Source organism: Adelges cooleyi, unplaced genomic scaffold (genome assembly GCF_023614345.1).
Source record: "Adelges cooleyi isolate 19-005CV unplaced genomic scaffold, UGA_ACOO_1.1 ACOO_flye_CR_arks_rails_tigmint_CR_PRNA_651, whole genome shotgun sequence".
In the NCBI taxonomy this organism is placed as follows: domain Eukaryota; kingdom Metazoa; phylum Arthropoda; class Insecta; order Hemiptera; family Adelgidae; genus Adelges; species Adelges cooleyi.
The window spans coordinates 12,711,419-12,730,131 of NW_026096352.1; the positions used below are offsets into that span (position 1 = coordinate 12,711,419).

The 18,713-nt window shown below is 29.0% G+C and overlaps 1 protein-coding gene across 1 annotated transcript in view; it reads left to right on the forward strand.

The window, feature by feature from the left end:
* The first annotated feature begins 7,805 nt into the window (after window positions 1–7,805).
* The window catches only part of LOC126844911 (calmodulin-binding transcription activator 1-like), a 70,440-nt gene continuing 59,532 nt past the window's right edge, over window positions 7,806–18,713 (forward strand). The window contains exons 1-3 of the mRNA XM_050583397.1: window positions 7,806–7,951; window positions 12,258–12,416; window positions 15,068–15,159. Coding sequence (XP_050439354.1) covers window positions 12,281–12,416; window positions 15,068–15,159 — 228 coding nt within the window. The 5' untranslated portion in view covers window positions 7,806–7,951; window positions 12,258–12,280. The remainder of the gene's footprint in view (window positions 7,952–12,257; window positions 12,417–15,067; window positions 15,160–18,713) is intronic.

The window sequence follows — 18,713 nt, forward strand, 5'->3', positions numbered from 1 at the left end:
ATATATAGATAAATTTTAATAAAAAATATATTTTGGCAAATAACATTTTATAAAAGTTACATTATATTTCTAATGCAGTTCAAAAATGGTTATTCAAATATTGCTGTACCTATATTGAAAAATAATTAATATTTTAACATTTTAAATATATATTTGTAAAACATTAAATCTCTGGTCAAATATTTTTAAAATGTTAAAAACCTTTTTTTTTACATTTATGTAGGATATTATTTATTAGCTGAAAATCAAATGATTTTCAAACATAAATGTATTCAAGAATAAATTATTTACACATAAGCTTGATTGGAACATTGTATGGATTATTGTATGAAAAATTTGATAAAATAATAAACCAATTAATTTCATAATAAATTTATATGACCATATTAACAGCTTAAATATACAAGGTTAGTACCCCCGCTTTATTATTTTATCAATTCACAAAATGGCAGCGTAAGGAAACATCATTTTTTTTCCATAAATGTATACATAATATCTTTAAAAAATAAATAAATTTGATTGACCGATCCATACGATGTCGTTTTATTTTTGTTATCAAAAATAATATTTCTGTACTATAGAATTTCACTATAGAATTATTTATAACATATTATAAAGTGTGGTTTATGTCACGATAGTACTATTTTTTTAAACTCATTTTTTTGTTCCAAACTTTAACCATACATCTGGTCATACTTTTCGTATGACACTTCACCCAACATTGTGTAATATGCACTAACTCACTAATTAGCATACACTTTCTCTATATAGATATTTCTGAAAATACTTAAAAAATCAAAAAAATCTTTGGCCACTTATAGAAAGGATTTAAGTCAGTTAAAAAAATAAATTTAAAAATAATTTTTAAATTTACTTAATAATTTTTATCTGGGACCTATTATGAACTACGTATCCCATATTTATCCCATATTTATCTATAACTAATTGATTGTTTTTTTTTTATTAAAAATTTAGTATTTTTTTACTAGAGTTTGAGGAATCTCATAAGCATACCCAAAAATGTGTTAAAAGGCCAAGTTATGGATAATAATATTAATAAGTAATAGTTATATGAGGAGATTAGGTAAAATCATTATATTTTTTTAAAACTGCTTTAATTTGTTTAAAATTATTTTGATTAGTTTTTTCGTGAGCTTTAGGAGTTATTCCGTCAGTAGTATAACTTCAGTAACTGTCCCAAAGAGTACTTATCATGACTTATCTATCGATTAATTAATGTTAAAGTTCTTTTAAGTAAGTTTTAAGTGTCATTAATTATAGGAAACGTCTCACAACAGTATACGTAGTAACCGATAAAATACATAAAACATTTATAAGTTTTTATAGGGTGACAATAGCAATTGGTGGTTTGTAATTTTACTTTTCTTAGACCTCGGTTGCTTATAAGTTTGTAATGAAATGACAATCTTAATTATATTGGCAACGTGACTCAGGCAAATCATTAAAAATGCCTAGAACGCATTCTTCTAACTGAGTGTATAAACCCAAGTTTTATCTATCTGTTGAATCCGAAAGTAATACGGCTAATTCACTTGACATAGAACCATCAGAAATAGTTAGTATGCAAGCGTTCATTAAACAACAAATCAATCAAATTTCAGCTGTGATAACGTTAACGATCTTACAACTGAGAAAATACTATGACCTCAACTGGCTAAAATTGAGCGTAAAAATGTCTTTCTACAATCTGTATTATGCAAGTTGACTCAAATATGAAAGAGCTTAACTTACTACAAGACAATTTTGAAACATCTGGCATCACTTTTTCAGTAAACAAATCGTTAAAAAAGGTTATATTTGCTATGGCTAAGTCACAGTTTGTGCAATAAAAAACTCAATAAGAACAAAACCCAAAGACATTTTTACAATACAATTACATTAACTTTTTCGGACGCAAGTAAAATATAATTAATCAGAAAACTCTTAGTAAAGAAAGCAAATTTTGGTTTAACCCGATAATATGATTAATAAATTAAATAACGCCTGATTAAGAGAACGTGTACCAATATGTTAATGACCATCTAATGCATTAAAAAAAAATTGCTTGGTGATTTGATCTTAATTACAGATAGGTATCTTTGTGAGGTCTAACAGTTCTGGAGTACACTTAAAAAAGAAGGAGATTCTGAAATAGAAAAATAACTACACTTAGTCAACTAGTAAAAATAGATGACAACAAACTACTTTATTATTATTAATATTTATATTAATATTAACCATATTATTTTTTTTTTGTGGATTTTACAAGTATTGCTGTGTTATTATTTATTGTAATTTCATTCTTTGTTGTTATTATTATTTATTATTTACTGAATTGAGGTTTTTTTAAAGTAAAATAATGTATTAGCTTCATAATCAACAGAGTGACATAATGCAATGTATGAATATTGTCAAAAGAAAACCGGTTAACTAATTACATTGGCTTTTATTTGTTTTTTATACTTATTGAATAGTTGCTTACAGAATTTTATCTACAACTATTTTATTTAATAATAATAACTTTTTTCTCAATAATAACACCAATACAAGCATACATTTTATAAATGTGACAAATTGACACCTCCCCAATAAGCATAACTTGTGGTAGTGAAACTTAGAACTCTATTTTACATTATGTTTACTATTTTACTCTAACAGGATTCGGGATGACATGGACTTATAACTCTTTATAAATTGTAAAAAATCACAAATATTTTTATAATGGTTTTATTTAAAGTCTATAAAAATAATATATTTCAAGTGGACGTGCTAACGTCTTTTTTTGAATCGTCATCGAGTTTCTTTAACACAACGGGGAACAGTATTAAATTTCAGTTAATCTCATCAACGCGCTTAAGTAACAAGGCTTTTACATGTCCTTGAGTGACGATACCTAATAATAGTACATTATATAATACCTACATTAACACTATACACACATACGCCAGCAAGACGTTTATATAAAATTTGTTTTGAAAATTTTAGTGTTTAACTCGCTTTGGCCTTAAACGGTTGGTGAAGTGGGAGCAAGCATATGTCTCGTTTCTGTTCCATCTAGCAAGCTTTCCTTTGTTATTACATTATTTGAAATAGTAGACAAAACATATTGCGTTGACTCTTCCACACTCGGAGTACAACGACTTTTTGTGTTTTATTGTGAACATTAAACTGTACAAACACCGTCAGCTGTAAGTGTACATCGGTGTACGACAGAACATGCTTAGACACTGTTTAATTAGAAAATGCCAAATTCATTGAGTTAAGTATTATAAAATGTATTGGTCACACACTAAAATTGAACCAAATTTAAATTCCAAAAAAACTTCCAATATAAAACATTATCTGATAAATGTATTAGGGACCTAGTTGAATAGAGCCCACGCTTTTCTTTTTAGTCAACAATTATAGATGTTTAATATTATTTTAGATTTTAGTTGATTTTCGATTATTTTCAAAGTAACTGACATTAAAAAAAAAATGTCTTACAATTGATTGGTAAATTGTACTTGTAGTAAAATTATTTTTTACTATTCTTCAGAAAAGCATGATTTAAAAAAGTTTTTATATGTGATAGAACAAATTTAAAGGGGCTTTTACGTCAAATTTTGAGGCTTATAAAATAAAGATGACCCTAATATATAAAAATAAAAAAAACATTACTTTTTTTTGTTCCTTGTTAACGAGTTGGTGAAGAGTAAAAATTATAGTATTTACTAATATAAATTTTTTACATTGCCCAGACAACTTTGCGAGGACCGTTTTTAACCACAGACCGAAGACATTCCAGCTTTTGACATCAGTTTCCTTACCTTGTACAGTATGTAGTCAGGATATATAAATAAATTTTGATCAACCTCTCCCTTGAAGAAAAGGCATGCATATGTCTTACCTGATTTTCTGTTCCTTCTTTCTCTTCGCCTCGCTTTCACTTTTACTTTTACTAGAAATTAGTGATAAGACGGGTTAAATTGTTTACACCGTCAAAACTAAATTATTTCCACAGAGTAATATAGACTACACATTGTAGAAGTATCTAATTTTTTCAGTTTGAAAAAAAATTATGTTTCGAAAACCTGCTCATATAAACTACACGCGACAAGCACGATTAAGATGATATCATCTTCAATCGCGGGGATGAGTATCATTAAAACATAACAGAAGTAGTGGCACCGCATTGTCTACTCTAATTTTGGATTAACCCTCATCCACAAGACATATTCATGTGGAAATTATTTTACTAATTGAAACTGAATTTAAAAACTTACTTATTTAATATTTAAAATACATCTATTTGAAACTATTGTTTGAATTTCTACTCAAATAAAAACAAAATTGGCTTTACTATATTTTCAGTTGGTCGCTTTTGTTTTTAATATAATAATTTTAATTTGTATTTTAATAAAAAAATGATTTATGTAATGCCCAGGTTTGGTAAAAAACGAAACGTCAAAAAATCCATGTTAAATAATGTTTACGGCTTCGAGGAAGAGCTTTAAGCGAATATCATTACACTTTTTATTACATCACGTTTTTTCATCTCTTATCTCTTTTTGCTTGCAGTTACCACGGTCGGCTTTATAGTACACTAATAACGAGGTCCGGCTAACTATACACAGTATGTCAGGACATAAGACGTTTTTCGAACCGGTAAAGGATAGGAAGATGTTGACTCCATTACCGTTTACCATTCCGGGAAAACTCCACTCTTAAGAGTGCCGTACAAATTTTATATTTTAAAGTCAGTGACACGAATACTAAATGCCGCAAGACCAGATAAAAAACGCACCTTTGAGAGTCCTGCACTTTAATAAAAAACTTACTGGATAATCAAAACTAATTGCAAGTTTCTAAAAAATCCAAGGAATTGGTTATCATATTTATTTATTTTTTTTTTTTTTGATCAAATAAAATATTTAAACTATTTTTGACTTCATATTATTATATACACAGTAACCTAACAAGCAAGATGAATTACCTCGAAATTTCGCGTACGGTTCTCTTGCCGTGTCTTCTGAATGCTAATGAAATGCTATTATGTCAGCATATGCCCTAAACTATTTTTTGTAGAACACAAAACGGTGACGTCCGAATATTGGGCCTATGCTAAGCGTTTGTGTTGAAATGATTCGGTTATACTATTACAAAAATGTGTTGCTAAACGTCACGGAGAACGATGTTATTTTTCACAAAGGCAAACGTGAAATGCATATTTAACTCAAGTGGAACGATGCCACGATATTTTACTTTAAATTATTATAATATAATGTAACCGGAAACGGCGAGTTTGTCTGATTTATACGAAAACCAAAACAAATGTTTTAACGTTTTCTCTCCTCGACCGTTGGTAAGTTTTGAATTTTGACAACAGAAGCAAATAATGATATTACCGTTTTGAATATTGATAGAATTTTATCAACAACTTTATTGTATATAATTAATTTTTTAAAAAAATAGTAATAACATCATTTAATTCAACTGAAAAACAGTTCCCGTTCAATTTATAGATTATGCGTTACCAACTTTTAACATACATCCTAAATCCGTTGTGTAACGTTTGGTAACAAAATTCAGTCAAGTTCCTTCGCATGGTATACTTGATTCAAATTGAATGTTTGTTTATAAAAATGTTACTACTCGATATCTTCTGGTAAATAGTGATGTTATCGTTATTGTGTGTTTAAGCCCTAAAACTTACCAAGAGTAGTTGTAACCACATAACAACATTTTTTTCTGAAAATTGTATTTTAAAATGTTGGGTGGGCTTTACATAAGTAACGGAGGCTTTTATTTGCACCACTAGTTGTATAGTATGTTCATTGTTCATATTTAACATCAACAATAGATAATAAATATAATTATTACATTTTTTGTTCAAAACTGTGATACTTACAAGAAAAATATGATAACTGAAAACTATTGGGCTAGAGTAACATAATTGTGTTTGTAATAATACTGTGTTTAAAAGGTAATGATAAAAATTCCTAAGCGTTATAAGAAAAATATATTTATATATATAATTTTATTTTGAAATTATAGTCAAAATGTTTTAACAAAAGATCTGAAAACATACTTAAGTTCCTCAGAAATTCTTCTAAAAGAACTTTCTCACTTAGCGGCATCATAGCGATATGATTAAGCATGGATTAAACTATTGTGATATTATATAATAATTTGCTGGAATGCTTATATGTAGGCATTTTGCCTATACATTGCGCCGTCTATAAATCTTTGTGTATGTCTTTTATATACACGAGTGGCGAGACTTTTTTCGCATTATCGTTATTCGAATAGTTAAAGCCCAAGACAATTCTGCATAATATGTATAATTGCTAAAATATAATTTTTCTGTCTTTATGCATCGGCAAATTCAAAGACGGTAACAAAACATACATCATTCGCCCAAAAAGATCTAGTGCAAAATAAAAACAGATTTTTGACGCATTATACCGTTTACCTTTCAATATCCATCACATTATCGAAAAGTTTCTAATTTGTGAGCATGCATGTATCGGCAAAAACATAACTAATCCCAACAAATAAATATACTTCTACCCAACACTCCTTTTAGCATTAAGATATTATTATAAATTTAATATAATAATAAAATGTGTATTGATCGTTTCTTATTACATAATATATTTCGTTGTGAAAGAACATGCAGCTCATAATAAAAACCTTTCCGATAATTGTATAAACAGCAATATAAATATTTTATTGGCCGTTTAAGTTTTACGAGCAGGAAGTGTAAAACTAGAGTAGTAAAAGGTAGATTTATCAGTTTTTTTATTCCTCATAGAGCTAAAGAATTCAGTTTTAAAAAAGGCACATGTTACACCTATTGTAGTGCATAGTATTTAATATTTATGTACTTTGTTTTATTTTTTTTTCTATAAATAAGATTGTTTTAAAAAACGTGAAACCAGTTACATAAAAATAGCGGACGGGGTTGCGTTTTCTGCTTTCATCTATAAAGTGAATTGTATTTTATTGATCTACTGAACTATAAAAGTATTTCAAAACCGCTGAAATGAAAAAAAAATACTAAATAGGTATTATATGCTGATGTTATAAATAAATCAAAATTACACAGACATAATAAAATATATCACATAAACCATATTTTATTAAAATTTAAACAAAACAATAATCACAATGATTAAAGTTTACCGAAGAGATGTAAGTCGAATGATTAATGGTCGTTTGCATCAACTTTAAATTAAAGAAAACTTTATACTAAAAATTGAAGTAAAACTTTAGACGGTTGGGTCTTAACTCTGCCTTCGTCGATGGCATACTTTATGTTTATAAAATCAACATAAGGGCAATTTTTCCTATCACATACTTATCTTTATAGCACAGCAAAGGCTTTCTTGGATGTTCTTTAATCTAGATATAATATGTTATACAGCTCTTTTCTTTCTTCGTCTTGGCCATGGTCGGACTCACGGGGGTTCGCGAAATTACAGGATAACACGAGATATCGTGCAGTTATCGGTAATCGCGACTATTCTCTTACACATGTAAGATTCCAGAGTTAGGTTATGTATAGCGGTCACACCTTTTGCGGTGTCTGTCGGCATACACAAAAATGATAAACGCCGAAGAGATTCTTTATGGCCCCGCCGGGTGTGCTTAAGGGTCTAGCTCTTGTGTGAGTGTGTGTGTTTTTGTAGTCTCAGCCTTGAGAAACATTAAGACGAGGGAGACGACGGACCGGCGGTTGTCCGGCGCACACGGGGCGCAATCGCCGACCAAAGGGACCCCGTCTGTCTGTTCCACGGCAGTCATTCGTCCGACCGCGTTACAGGTGCAGTCACGTTTGCCACGTTTCACCACCCGTGTGGTTTTTTCATACGTAAGATCGTCATAAAAAAAATTATACCTACTTGGAAAAAACGACTAAGACGGTCACGTGAAAGTCACTATGCGGACGACCGGCTGATTAAGAAAGGTAAAAAATAAATAAAAAACAATTATGCTGCAACTAGATTGAAACGAAAATGTAAAATATTAGTAATCGTTATTATGTTAATGATAATCGTTATTTAATAAAGATGATGGTTACATACTATTTAACGGATAGGTCATGTCCACGCAGTTCAAATGAATATCAGGCTACGGACTTTTCACATCTGAAATATGAGATTACTTGTTTTCGCGGAGTTTCCTAACAAATGCTTGTCATCAGTTTTCAATGATTTTTATTTTTGTTGCATGTTATCCCCCCTTAAAGTACACAGAAAAAAACACATAGTTGATCCAACTAAAATTATGGTTAATTTGGGGACTCAACAATTTTCTAGTTTGAATAACTAAGTAAATAGTTGGTGAAACTAAATGTTTAGTTGGGCCTACTATTTATTTAGGTATTCCAACTATGTATTTTTTTTCGAGTGTACGACTCGATGCAACCGACAGCCGCCGTGAAACCATAGTATTATTTAAAAAAATAATTATTCCTAAAAAAAATGCATTAGCGGAATACGCTATTTTTGCTGTGTTTAGTATTGTCAATAGTATTATAGTGAATACGGAAAATTAAAGTTTTCCGGAATGTTAAAAAAACAAAATATTCTCAACCTTTCATGTTGAACCCTTGTATAAACCTTACCATTTTTTATTATAACATAAAATTACAACTATCTAATCTAAGGAAGTGATATCGTTTCAAAAATAATTCAAACATACTTACAGAACAAATATTTTGTTTAACAATTTCTCGTCTGAATTAATTAAATTTTAATTGAAATAGGAAAAAAATTACGCACATTTATTTACTTATTATTGTTAAGTAAATTAATTATAAATAAAATAAATAAATACACTACTACTTAAAAACATTAAGTTTAACACGTTAATGAATAATGTTTACTAAACATAAGTTATGTCTTTTCCTTAAACGTTATCACTTTTTTTATCGTTTTACACATTATTAATATTTTATAAATCATTTCAAAATTGTGTATTTCATGACATTTTTAAACACTACAAATAAGAAAATATTTTCTTAATTAATTTAAAATTGGTCACCAATCAAGGAGACTTATTTAATGTTTATTGTAAAAACAGGTGGGACGAGAATTGCTTTATTTTGACTGAACGTGAAATAGTGCGCTTAACGCTATCACAGACATATATAATATATTATATAATGCGGTATATATAATAAGTTTTCTTTTCAGTATTATATTGGACAAAGATAATAGTAAGTATAATAATTTTTTAGGGTGCAAAATAGAGGTGAATTTTGAGATAAACAAAAGGAGTTGCCGTCTCAGAATTCGTTTGAGTATAAATATTCCTAATGATCGTTATCTTTGTAAATGCAATTACTTAAAAATACTGAATTAAACAAGAATTATCTCCTTTTAAATATGTTCGGGGAAATAGTTATTATCTTATCTATAACGAATCACCCTTATAATTCTTAGTGTTGGCATTTTGCATGTAGCTTTCTACAAATGTAAATGCCGACGTTAAAATGTGATATATGATCATGCTTAATTTTGCATAAAGAAACAGTTCTAAATTATAACGACAATATAGTTCATTAACTATAGGTAAAACGTTTTTTTATCATCCCGACTATACAATAAACAATAACATACTTTTTTTATTAATTCCGACATAGGTATTTGGAAAACCTAAATTTTGTTAAAATTAGTAAACTAAAAAATAAACTTTTTTTAATACTATGACTTGTAGTGTGAAGTATTAAAATCGTTATAGTTATCAAAACAGAGTAGTTAGTACAAGAGTATTGATTAAAAAATGGTCAAGTTGACAAAAATATACAACTATTTAAACGTATTAACAGCTATACACATATGTATACTAGGCAATAGTACATAGTTACATACTTTAGAATGGATTGTACAATGTAGCAACCAGTTATCTTCTTATCTGTAATATTGCAATACTACATATATTATTTATCATTAACATGTAACATAACTTTATATAATATTATAATAGGGTTGATTTAGAATACTAAAATATAGGACTTTCTCTACATTCTATATTTGTCATGCTATACATTTTCTAGCTGTGTCACAAAAAAGTTTTTTTGTATAATTTATTTTTTGCTCTAAGTTAATCGATTCGGAATTTTTGCAAACTTCTTAATTATTATTCAATGAGTTCCAAATAACAACTTGCGATCAATAGATGTTTGATAGACTACTAATTTTGTATTTGGTCTGTTTAACAGTACTATTTCAATAAACAATGTTTTTATACTTTTACTCGAAAATAATAATATTTTAATTGGTACGTTTTAAGCTAATAAAACGTATACTTTCATTGTAATTAAATTAATAACGATTTTTTTTCTAATGGGTCTTAATTTTAGTTTATAAGAATCTTAAACGCTAATGAAATTGTGGCGAGGTAATTTTGTGCATTTTTTAAAAGTACATCAGCAAAGTATTCCTTAGAGTCGATGTTATATAATAAAATTGGAAAGTATGATTTGTTACTGAAAAAACAAATTTCCGCTTTATATAGATCGTTTACCTACATAAATATTTTTTTTTGACGTATTAAGGAAAAGTGGTGATAGAAAGCCCATTCGTGTGAGTAGGTAGTGACTTTTTTTTATAAAATAAATAAAAGGGCATAACGGTAAATATATCGATTTTGGAGTCTCAGTTTTATAGCTTAATAAAATATAGACGGCAATAACGGCACACTCTCATTGTATTTTATAAGTTATTAAATAATATCAGCCATTAAAATATGTATTATAGGTTACTTTTACCTCATTTCGTTGCTTACACGATTCATAATGATCCACATGTCAATGACAATAATGATTATCATAATAGTTTTACAGAGATATTGGTTTTTGAAACAGATCAACCACCGCAAAATTAAGATCTTATGAAGTACCTTGTACACGTTTTTTTTTATTTATAAAAATCGCTATTGTTATAATACCAACCAATCGAAATTCAGAAAACTGTGTTGGTGTCCTACTAGAAAAATTATTACAAAATAAATAAAAACAATGGAAATCATTATTTGCTGCACAGTTCCGTTTTTAATAAAAAAAAAAAAAAAAAAAAATAGACTGTAGTTGTTTTAAATGAACATTTTTTTGTTTGTTTTATTATGGTTTATAGTAAACTATTAGTTTCTGAAAATGTACCAAGATAAATATTCAAACCGTAGCTCGGTTAATATAAAATAAAACGTATTTTTAACGCTGTACTGAAATGAATACATCAGTTTTTCCGAGTAACTTTTTGTGTTATTATAGCTTTTAAAGTTTTTATTTTTTGGTGTTATTTTATTGCTCTTAATATGTTTTGTGTTTATAGTGATAGTATGATTAAAAGGTTTCTTGGTAAAAATATTATAAAGAATATGACACGATGGGACAGGGTGATCCATCTGATGTAAGATACTCATTTTCTTGGAAAACATGAATATTTTATTTCTATACTTTTACTATACTTTGCAATAAGTACTTAAACAATTTTCGTCTTCGTTGTTTAACCGCAAAAGTTATATGGACTTCGTTTTTTTAAAATGAGAACATTTTTATTTTTTTTTTTTTTATAGCTTTTATTTTAAATATTATAGCTCAACAATTATAAGAACAACATATTTTTTAATTTTATAAATATGTGGCCAAAATATTTACTTTTTTAGTATTCTCCAGAGCACTATCAACTTTTTAAATATAAATGGGAACGTATATTTAATTAACTTTTTAAAGTTATTAACACATAACTTTGTGATTATTTCCCGAGAATATAAGTGTCTTACATAATGTGAATCAACCTATATTTATGTAACAAATTTGTTTTGCTAACACATCATTTTTTTGCTTTATAAAAATAATCAAAATTAAGTGTTGGCGTATTGTTAGGTAATAAAATAATAATATATCTTTATTTTCCAAGAACAAATGATATACTAGGGTAATTAATATAAAATCATTCAAAGTTCAAAGATAACTTCCAAATCCAAATGAGCCGGGCGTGTCGGAGACGAGAGTTCCAATTTTTAATAACGTTACTTAACTAAAAAATAATATAAAATATACAGAAAACATAGAAGAAGAATATGAGATTGTTATAAGAAAATTGTTTTGATTGACATTAGATAAACAGTTATAATAATAAATATACCTACTTATTTTACTAAGTACGATAGTGTTAATAAATTGTCATCTCTTTGAAATTAGTCACTATACCACTATACTATTATTGAACACCATGTATTATATGAAAATTATAATTTTGTTCAAGGATAACAGCTGAGCATCGGGGCCATGTCGACTGGTAGACACGAATCGTTCACGGCTGAATACTGCACCGGCGAAACAGTCACGCTGTACGGCCAACAGCAACAGACAAGTATCCATCTTCAAACGCACGCTAACATCAGCAATGTTCCGTTGAACCAAAGTAATTTTTTTTTTTTTCTTAAATTTTATAATATCCATTCCACCTCGAAACGGGCTACGTTTTGTTCAGGTGTCGCCTGACTTGAATTATTCAAGTTTTCAATAAAGCGCCTTTAATTTTTGCTAATTTGCCCGAGTAGTATTCCAGGGGTTTTAGCACCCCTGACCCGGCAAGCAAATGAGTATTCAAATTATCATCATAAAAAATAATCATGACACGTTAATCGTACACGAATATTCATCAAAACGCATTTAGTGTTGAGTTTTGGTTTTAACTAAAGATTTGATTATATTGTTCGTGGAACGGAATTGACAATTAAGTTGTTGGTTTTGGGTAACAAAATCGCGGAAACTATTAATACAAATTGTTATTCCGTTACTTAAACACATAACGCGGACAAACGAGATATTTCTACAGGAAATTGAAAGCAATTTAGCAGTTATAACGAACGAAACCCAAGTGTGCGTCGACAGAACCTTTGGCTCTTTGCTTAAAGGCAAAATACCAAGAACGCATTTCAGAAAATATTAAAGCTACGTCTCGAAGAAAATGTATCTTCATTTCAACCTCGGATTTTAAATTCGTTTAGGATGTATTAGATTAAACGTTTCATGCCACTCGTTTAATATTATGTATAACCAGTAATCGAATGTTAGTAAACTTACCGCATGTAACATTTATACAATAATACCGTCATACCTACTTGTGAGTATATTTTGAAAATCGTTCACGACAAGTTACATTATTATTTGAACAAATGGTATTCGTAAAACGCCAAACACAGCCCGTGATTTAGATAATGCCTAGGTTATTTTTCACGGTGAGATTTATGAGCCGCCAGCCTTTGCAATGTAGATACCTATCGGCGGGTAAATAACATACTTACAAGTTACAAACGTAGTGAACAAGATAGGACTTTATTGACAAATGGGATTTCGCCATAATGAACGCATGACTGTGAAAAATGATGTGTACTTTACAAATTACCTACTGCGATTCTACTGTTGTCATTTGAACCACATACATAAATTTAAATTCATACATGCATTACACATTTCATTATGTAACCGTTTAATATAGATCACAATCACTGCTAAAGTCTTCGTTACTAACATTTTATTTGAAAACACTCGATACTATAAGTATGCAGGTGATAAGACAAGTTATGTCAGTATTTTTTATTAATTAAAAACAATGTAACAATAAATAGAAGTAATGAATGATGTAATGGTTTTTTATTGTCTCTGTGAAACGCTCGCCTTGGCAATTTAACCCTTATTAGCTATTCACCACAGTGTGTACACTGTACACATACTATAAGCGGCATCTCTGCGATTCTTGAATTTTAATTAATCGTGTGAGATTTTGAAATTACACGTGTGCAGCTCGCATTACATTATACGGACCTTAAAGTTTCTTTTAAAACTTAAAATATGAATTTCTAGAGTATTGTTTTAGTTTACTTCTGGTGTGTATTTAAAGTTTGTAAGTATATAGCCATTACCATAATATAGAGTGTACTTATATATATATATATATATATATATATATATATAATATCGTTATATTTGTCTGAGGCAGTAATGTAACATAAAAGCGAATGTCGAACTGTAGTCGTATTGAATTAGAGAGATGAAAAGAAAACAAGTAAAAGTATACGAGTATGCGAGATTTTGTAAAGATTAGCTCACTCGAGTTAGGATCTAACTCAAAAACCCCATTTGAAATAAAGTAAAGAAGAACAGGAAGAACCCTGTTTTGACAATTATTTTAGATAGAATTTCTATGTAAAAAGGATAACGTTACCAAAGTAAGTTCGTTATGTTTTTGAACCTTCCAAGAAACGGTATTAATAATATTATAATTTCAATACCTGTTGTTATTGTAAGCTTTAAAACATTACATTATTTATACTGTGTTGATATTACTTTAGTAAGTAGGTAAACCAAGAGGTAAAAGTTTGCTTGAAGACTGACAATTTAAACTAATAAAATGGAAATACCATTTCAATTTTTAATCACAATTAAGACTTTACCCTTAATAATAAACTTATACTAAAAATAGAACTTTATTGAGCCAACAATTTAAAAAAATTCAGCCTTTCAATCAACAGTCAACAGACAATGAAAATATTCTCATTAAATTGTCAAGTACAATATATGGGTAACTATGGCAATACATTTTTATAGACAAACGATCAACCCTAATGGTATACACCCTAATACTAAAAATTATTTTTAAGCACATAACTTTCATTAGACATAATGCATTTATCGATATTTTTATTTTTATCTGTGAACACTGGACATTCCTTACTTACTCGCTTACTTCAACTACTCGGTTACGTAAAATACTTTCTTACTGTGCTGGTTAGGTTAGGTAGATTTGTTAGGTATTGCAGTTTATGTTTGTACGTGTGCTTTTTGTCTAAACGTCACAATACTATTTATACGATGTGCACTATGAATAACTGTAGGTTTTTCTCTTTCGAACATATTGATTAATTAGCTATTATTGTTTCTCTGTAGGAAGTTAGAACGCGTCATTTAATACAATAGCAGTGGAGTATAAAATGACGGCTGTGTGCTTTACTTTATTGTGTCCAAGACGTGTCGTTTAACTAAATCACGACCGTTTAATTGTATTTTCAGAAGGGGAACCAATTAAATTGCCGGATAACTTGGAAAGTTTGCCACGAGCCGAACATTTTCCTATCCAAAGACATCGCTGGAACACTAACGAGGTAAGTGGCTTTTAGTTAGCCAAAAATAATACAAAATGATTTTATATTGAGCACGTGTTTTTGATGCATTTAAAGAGACAATAATAGCTCCCACGATTTTGTAATCGTTACCTATACCTACCGCACCGACTACCATAAAAAAAATAACCACTTATACTTATGTTATTAACCATATTCTGGTATATGCATTAAAATTATAGTGATTCGATATTTTAAACAATAATACTTGGGATAACTCTCGTTGTATGCAGTATGCACGCGCATAATATTATTATAATAAGATAACATCGCAGTTATTAAAAGAATGCGCATAATATTATTATAATAAGATAATATCACAGTTATTAAAAGAATTTTTAAGTTATTTTCTAGGTATCAAAATATGAAATTATATTACATTTTATCAAAGTATTTTATAATAATTCATTAGGAATCCTTCTCCATGGAGGGGATAGCTTTTTCCGAGATATTATAATTATTATTTCTAGTAGTTTGTCAAAGTCATCAACGCCACGTGTATAAACAGTATAAGAATTTTCATCCAGATATACGGTTATTAAGCGGGTAAAGTTTTAAACAAACCAATATTAACTCAACTATATTATTATACGATTATATAAATGATAAGACATTAAGTAAATCTGTGACTAGTATTATTAACATAAAATAAATGAACTGAGTAAACCGCCGTTTATAAAATAAAAACGAACGAAACAATATATTAATAAAACTTATTTTCGCATTGTAAAAAAAAAATAACTATTCAGTATTTATTGATTGTATTTAAGTTGAATGTTATATTAAGGCTTAAATGGATCATCTTATACTATACACGAGGAAGCCAAATAAAAATATTTGACACCGTAGCTCTATAGTAAAGGGTTTCGCATCGTGCGATTTTCACTTAACAACTTTTCAACGGTTACCCCATTTGGTTTGGTTTATTTTTATAGTTTCATTGAACTTACAAAATACTTTACAATGAATAACCAATTAACTTTAGTACATGGAATGATTCTTGAAATAAAATCGCATAAATAATCGCATGTAAGTTAGGCTTAGTCGCGTTTGAACATAGTTAGTTTTATGCTAATAGTAGAACACTAGTTGCTAGTCAAAACTATACAACGACTCATATAATGTACACATCACGCACAATCTTTATTCTAATATTTTATTTGAGACATTTAATGATATTTATGAACTGTTTTGGTGTAATTCAAATCTAACTATCGAATAAGATATACTTTAGCTTATACTTTTTTACAGGGTGTTTTAGGATTCCATCTTAGAATAATTATTTACCGAATTTATTAAAGAAAATATAGTATTAAGTGATAAATAAAAAAAAACATACATTTATTCATAATATTTTCTGTATTTTAGAAATTTCAATTTCTCTAAAACATTCTATTGAAAATTATTTTTACTGTTTGCTGGAATGAAAAAACAATTATTCAAAACGTTTCTTTTTTCCCATTCCTAATTTGATAAAACTATTTTTTTATTTAAAAAATAAAAAAAAATAATGTTAGACAAAGAATGTATTATTCTCCGTTAAACATGTCTTGATGACAATTAATAGCATTGTAAAACAAATTTTAGAAAAATAATGGAACATATTATTTATTGTTTACATTATTTAACTCTTACATCAGTTAAAATTCTTTGTAATTTCAGATTAGTAATCTGATATTATACATTTTTTTTTCTCAAAAAGTTGCTGTATTATTTATTTAGGTTTATTATATTTAATGCCCAAGAGGCACAGCTTGTCTACCCCGTGCTGTCACAATTCGTACGAAATGTCAATTTAGAGTGCGTTTTCTTAGGGTTAGTCCACTAACTGCTATCCAAAGTGAATATCTTAAGAAAGGCTATAAGGGATAGGTTAGGTAGATACAGATGACTGAGTTACCGCTGTGCTGTCGTTACACCGGTTGAATATATATAATATTTAACTGTCTCATTGTTATGTTCTCCTTTAATACAATTTCCGAGGCGATGCAAAGATTGCCGACCGCGGTCAGGTGGAATGCCAATTTAGAAATGTTTCCCTGGATCTTATAGACCACTAGCTGATGTTGTCGTTGAAAATGGGCACAGGCTCGAAAATGGGAACATAAGGGATGGACCTCTTATTTCCTGTGTCGTTCCGCCGGTTGAATATAAAACGATCAAATTTATCGGATTTCATACTCTATTACACTTTTGCCCTCCCCTATTCCACCTTATACTCGCTCCCATCACGTGACTGACGTGCTCTCGATACAATTCAATTCCGCCGTCGTTCACCCGCCAGGCTTCACCTACTCCCACCTTTCCTTAATGACGCCCTTACACGCCTGCCCGCCATGAATGCGAAACACAATAATATTATGTATAATATGTGCACTGAAATTATGATAATCAAATGCACATCGGATTTATCGTTGGCTTATGCAATCTCATATTATTGTAATTGTGCATCGTTATGATTTGTGTACAGCCATTTTCAGTGTATACGATTCAATACTGTGCACGCAATAAGCAAATTTATTTGATCCACATTTTTACTCGTTTCAGCCTTTACTCCTAACTGGCCACTCCTATATTGTGTAATGGTACAGCGAGCTATTTATTTCTCATAAAATAATTGAAATGCTGTAGTTTTGCCTTGTTTGTGTTATTTTACAATATTTGAAAATTACTAAAATATTTACTCTTGAAACTTAAATGTTAACGTATTTATTTAATTTACTTTTTAAAAAAGAATTATTTGCTAAACATTTCGACTAATCGATAACCATTTTTGGATAATTACTTTTAAAAGTTACTGAAGTTTAAAATTCAAGACTGAAGAAGGGTGGAGAGTAATATTACTTTAATCTGTGCCCATTGCTCTACCGCAATCTATCTCTCGTCGTACATTTCAAACTTCAGTGACTTTAAAAGTAATATATTCCATAATTGGTTATTAACTGGTTATTTAAAAAACGAATTCAATACTTACGTTAAATTTGGTATGATTTATATACATATATATTTATATAAAAATCATACCAAATTGATTTGTCGAATGATTGATTTGTAATCTTTGAGTATGCTAACAGGAGTTTATGAACCGACCCTGTGTACGTCGAGAACGTCAAATCTACGTCGACGTAGAGTATAAAAAGTTAATATTTAAAATAAATCAAAATCGCTGATAGGATCGAAAGCAATGATATAGCTATGTATAAGAGGAAATAAATTGTTTCCCCTCGCCTAACTGTAGCCCACCCGGAAATATCACCGTCTCTCGAAACAATTGTAATAAAATAGTTCTATTTGCACGCCTCCCTTCCTGCCATGTCATGTGAATATTTGTTTGTTTTTTTAAACACAATATATATATATATAAAAACAATCAATTGTTCCTCGTTTCGATAGGAACACGGAGCTTTGCATAATGTCATCACTCATCAGTTATATTTCCATGGACGATTTCATAATAAACCGAAACAGTTTACTCTTTTTAAAAATAATATTATCGATATCAACCGTACAAATGCAACACAATAACGACATTATTA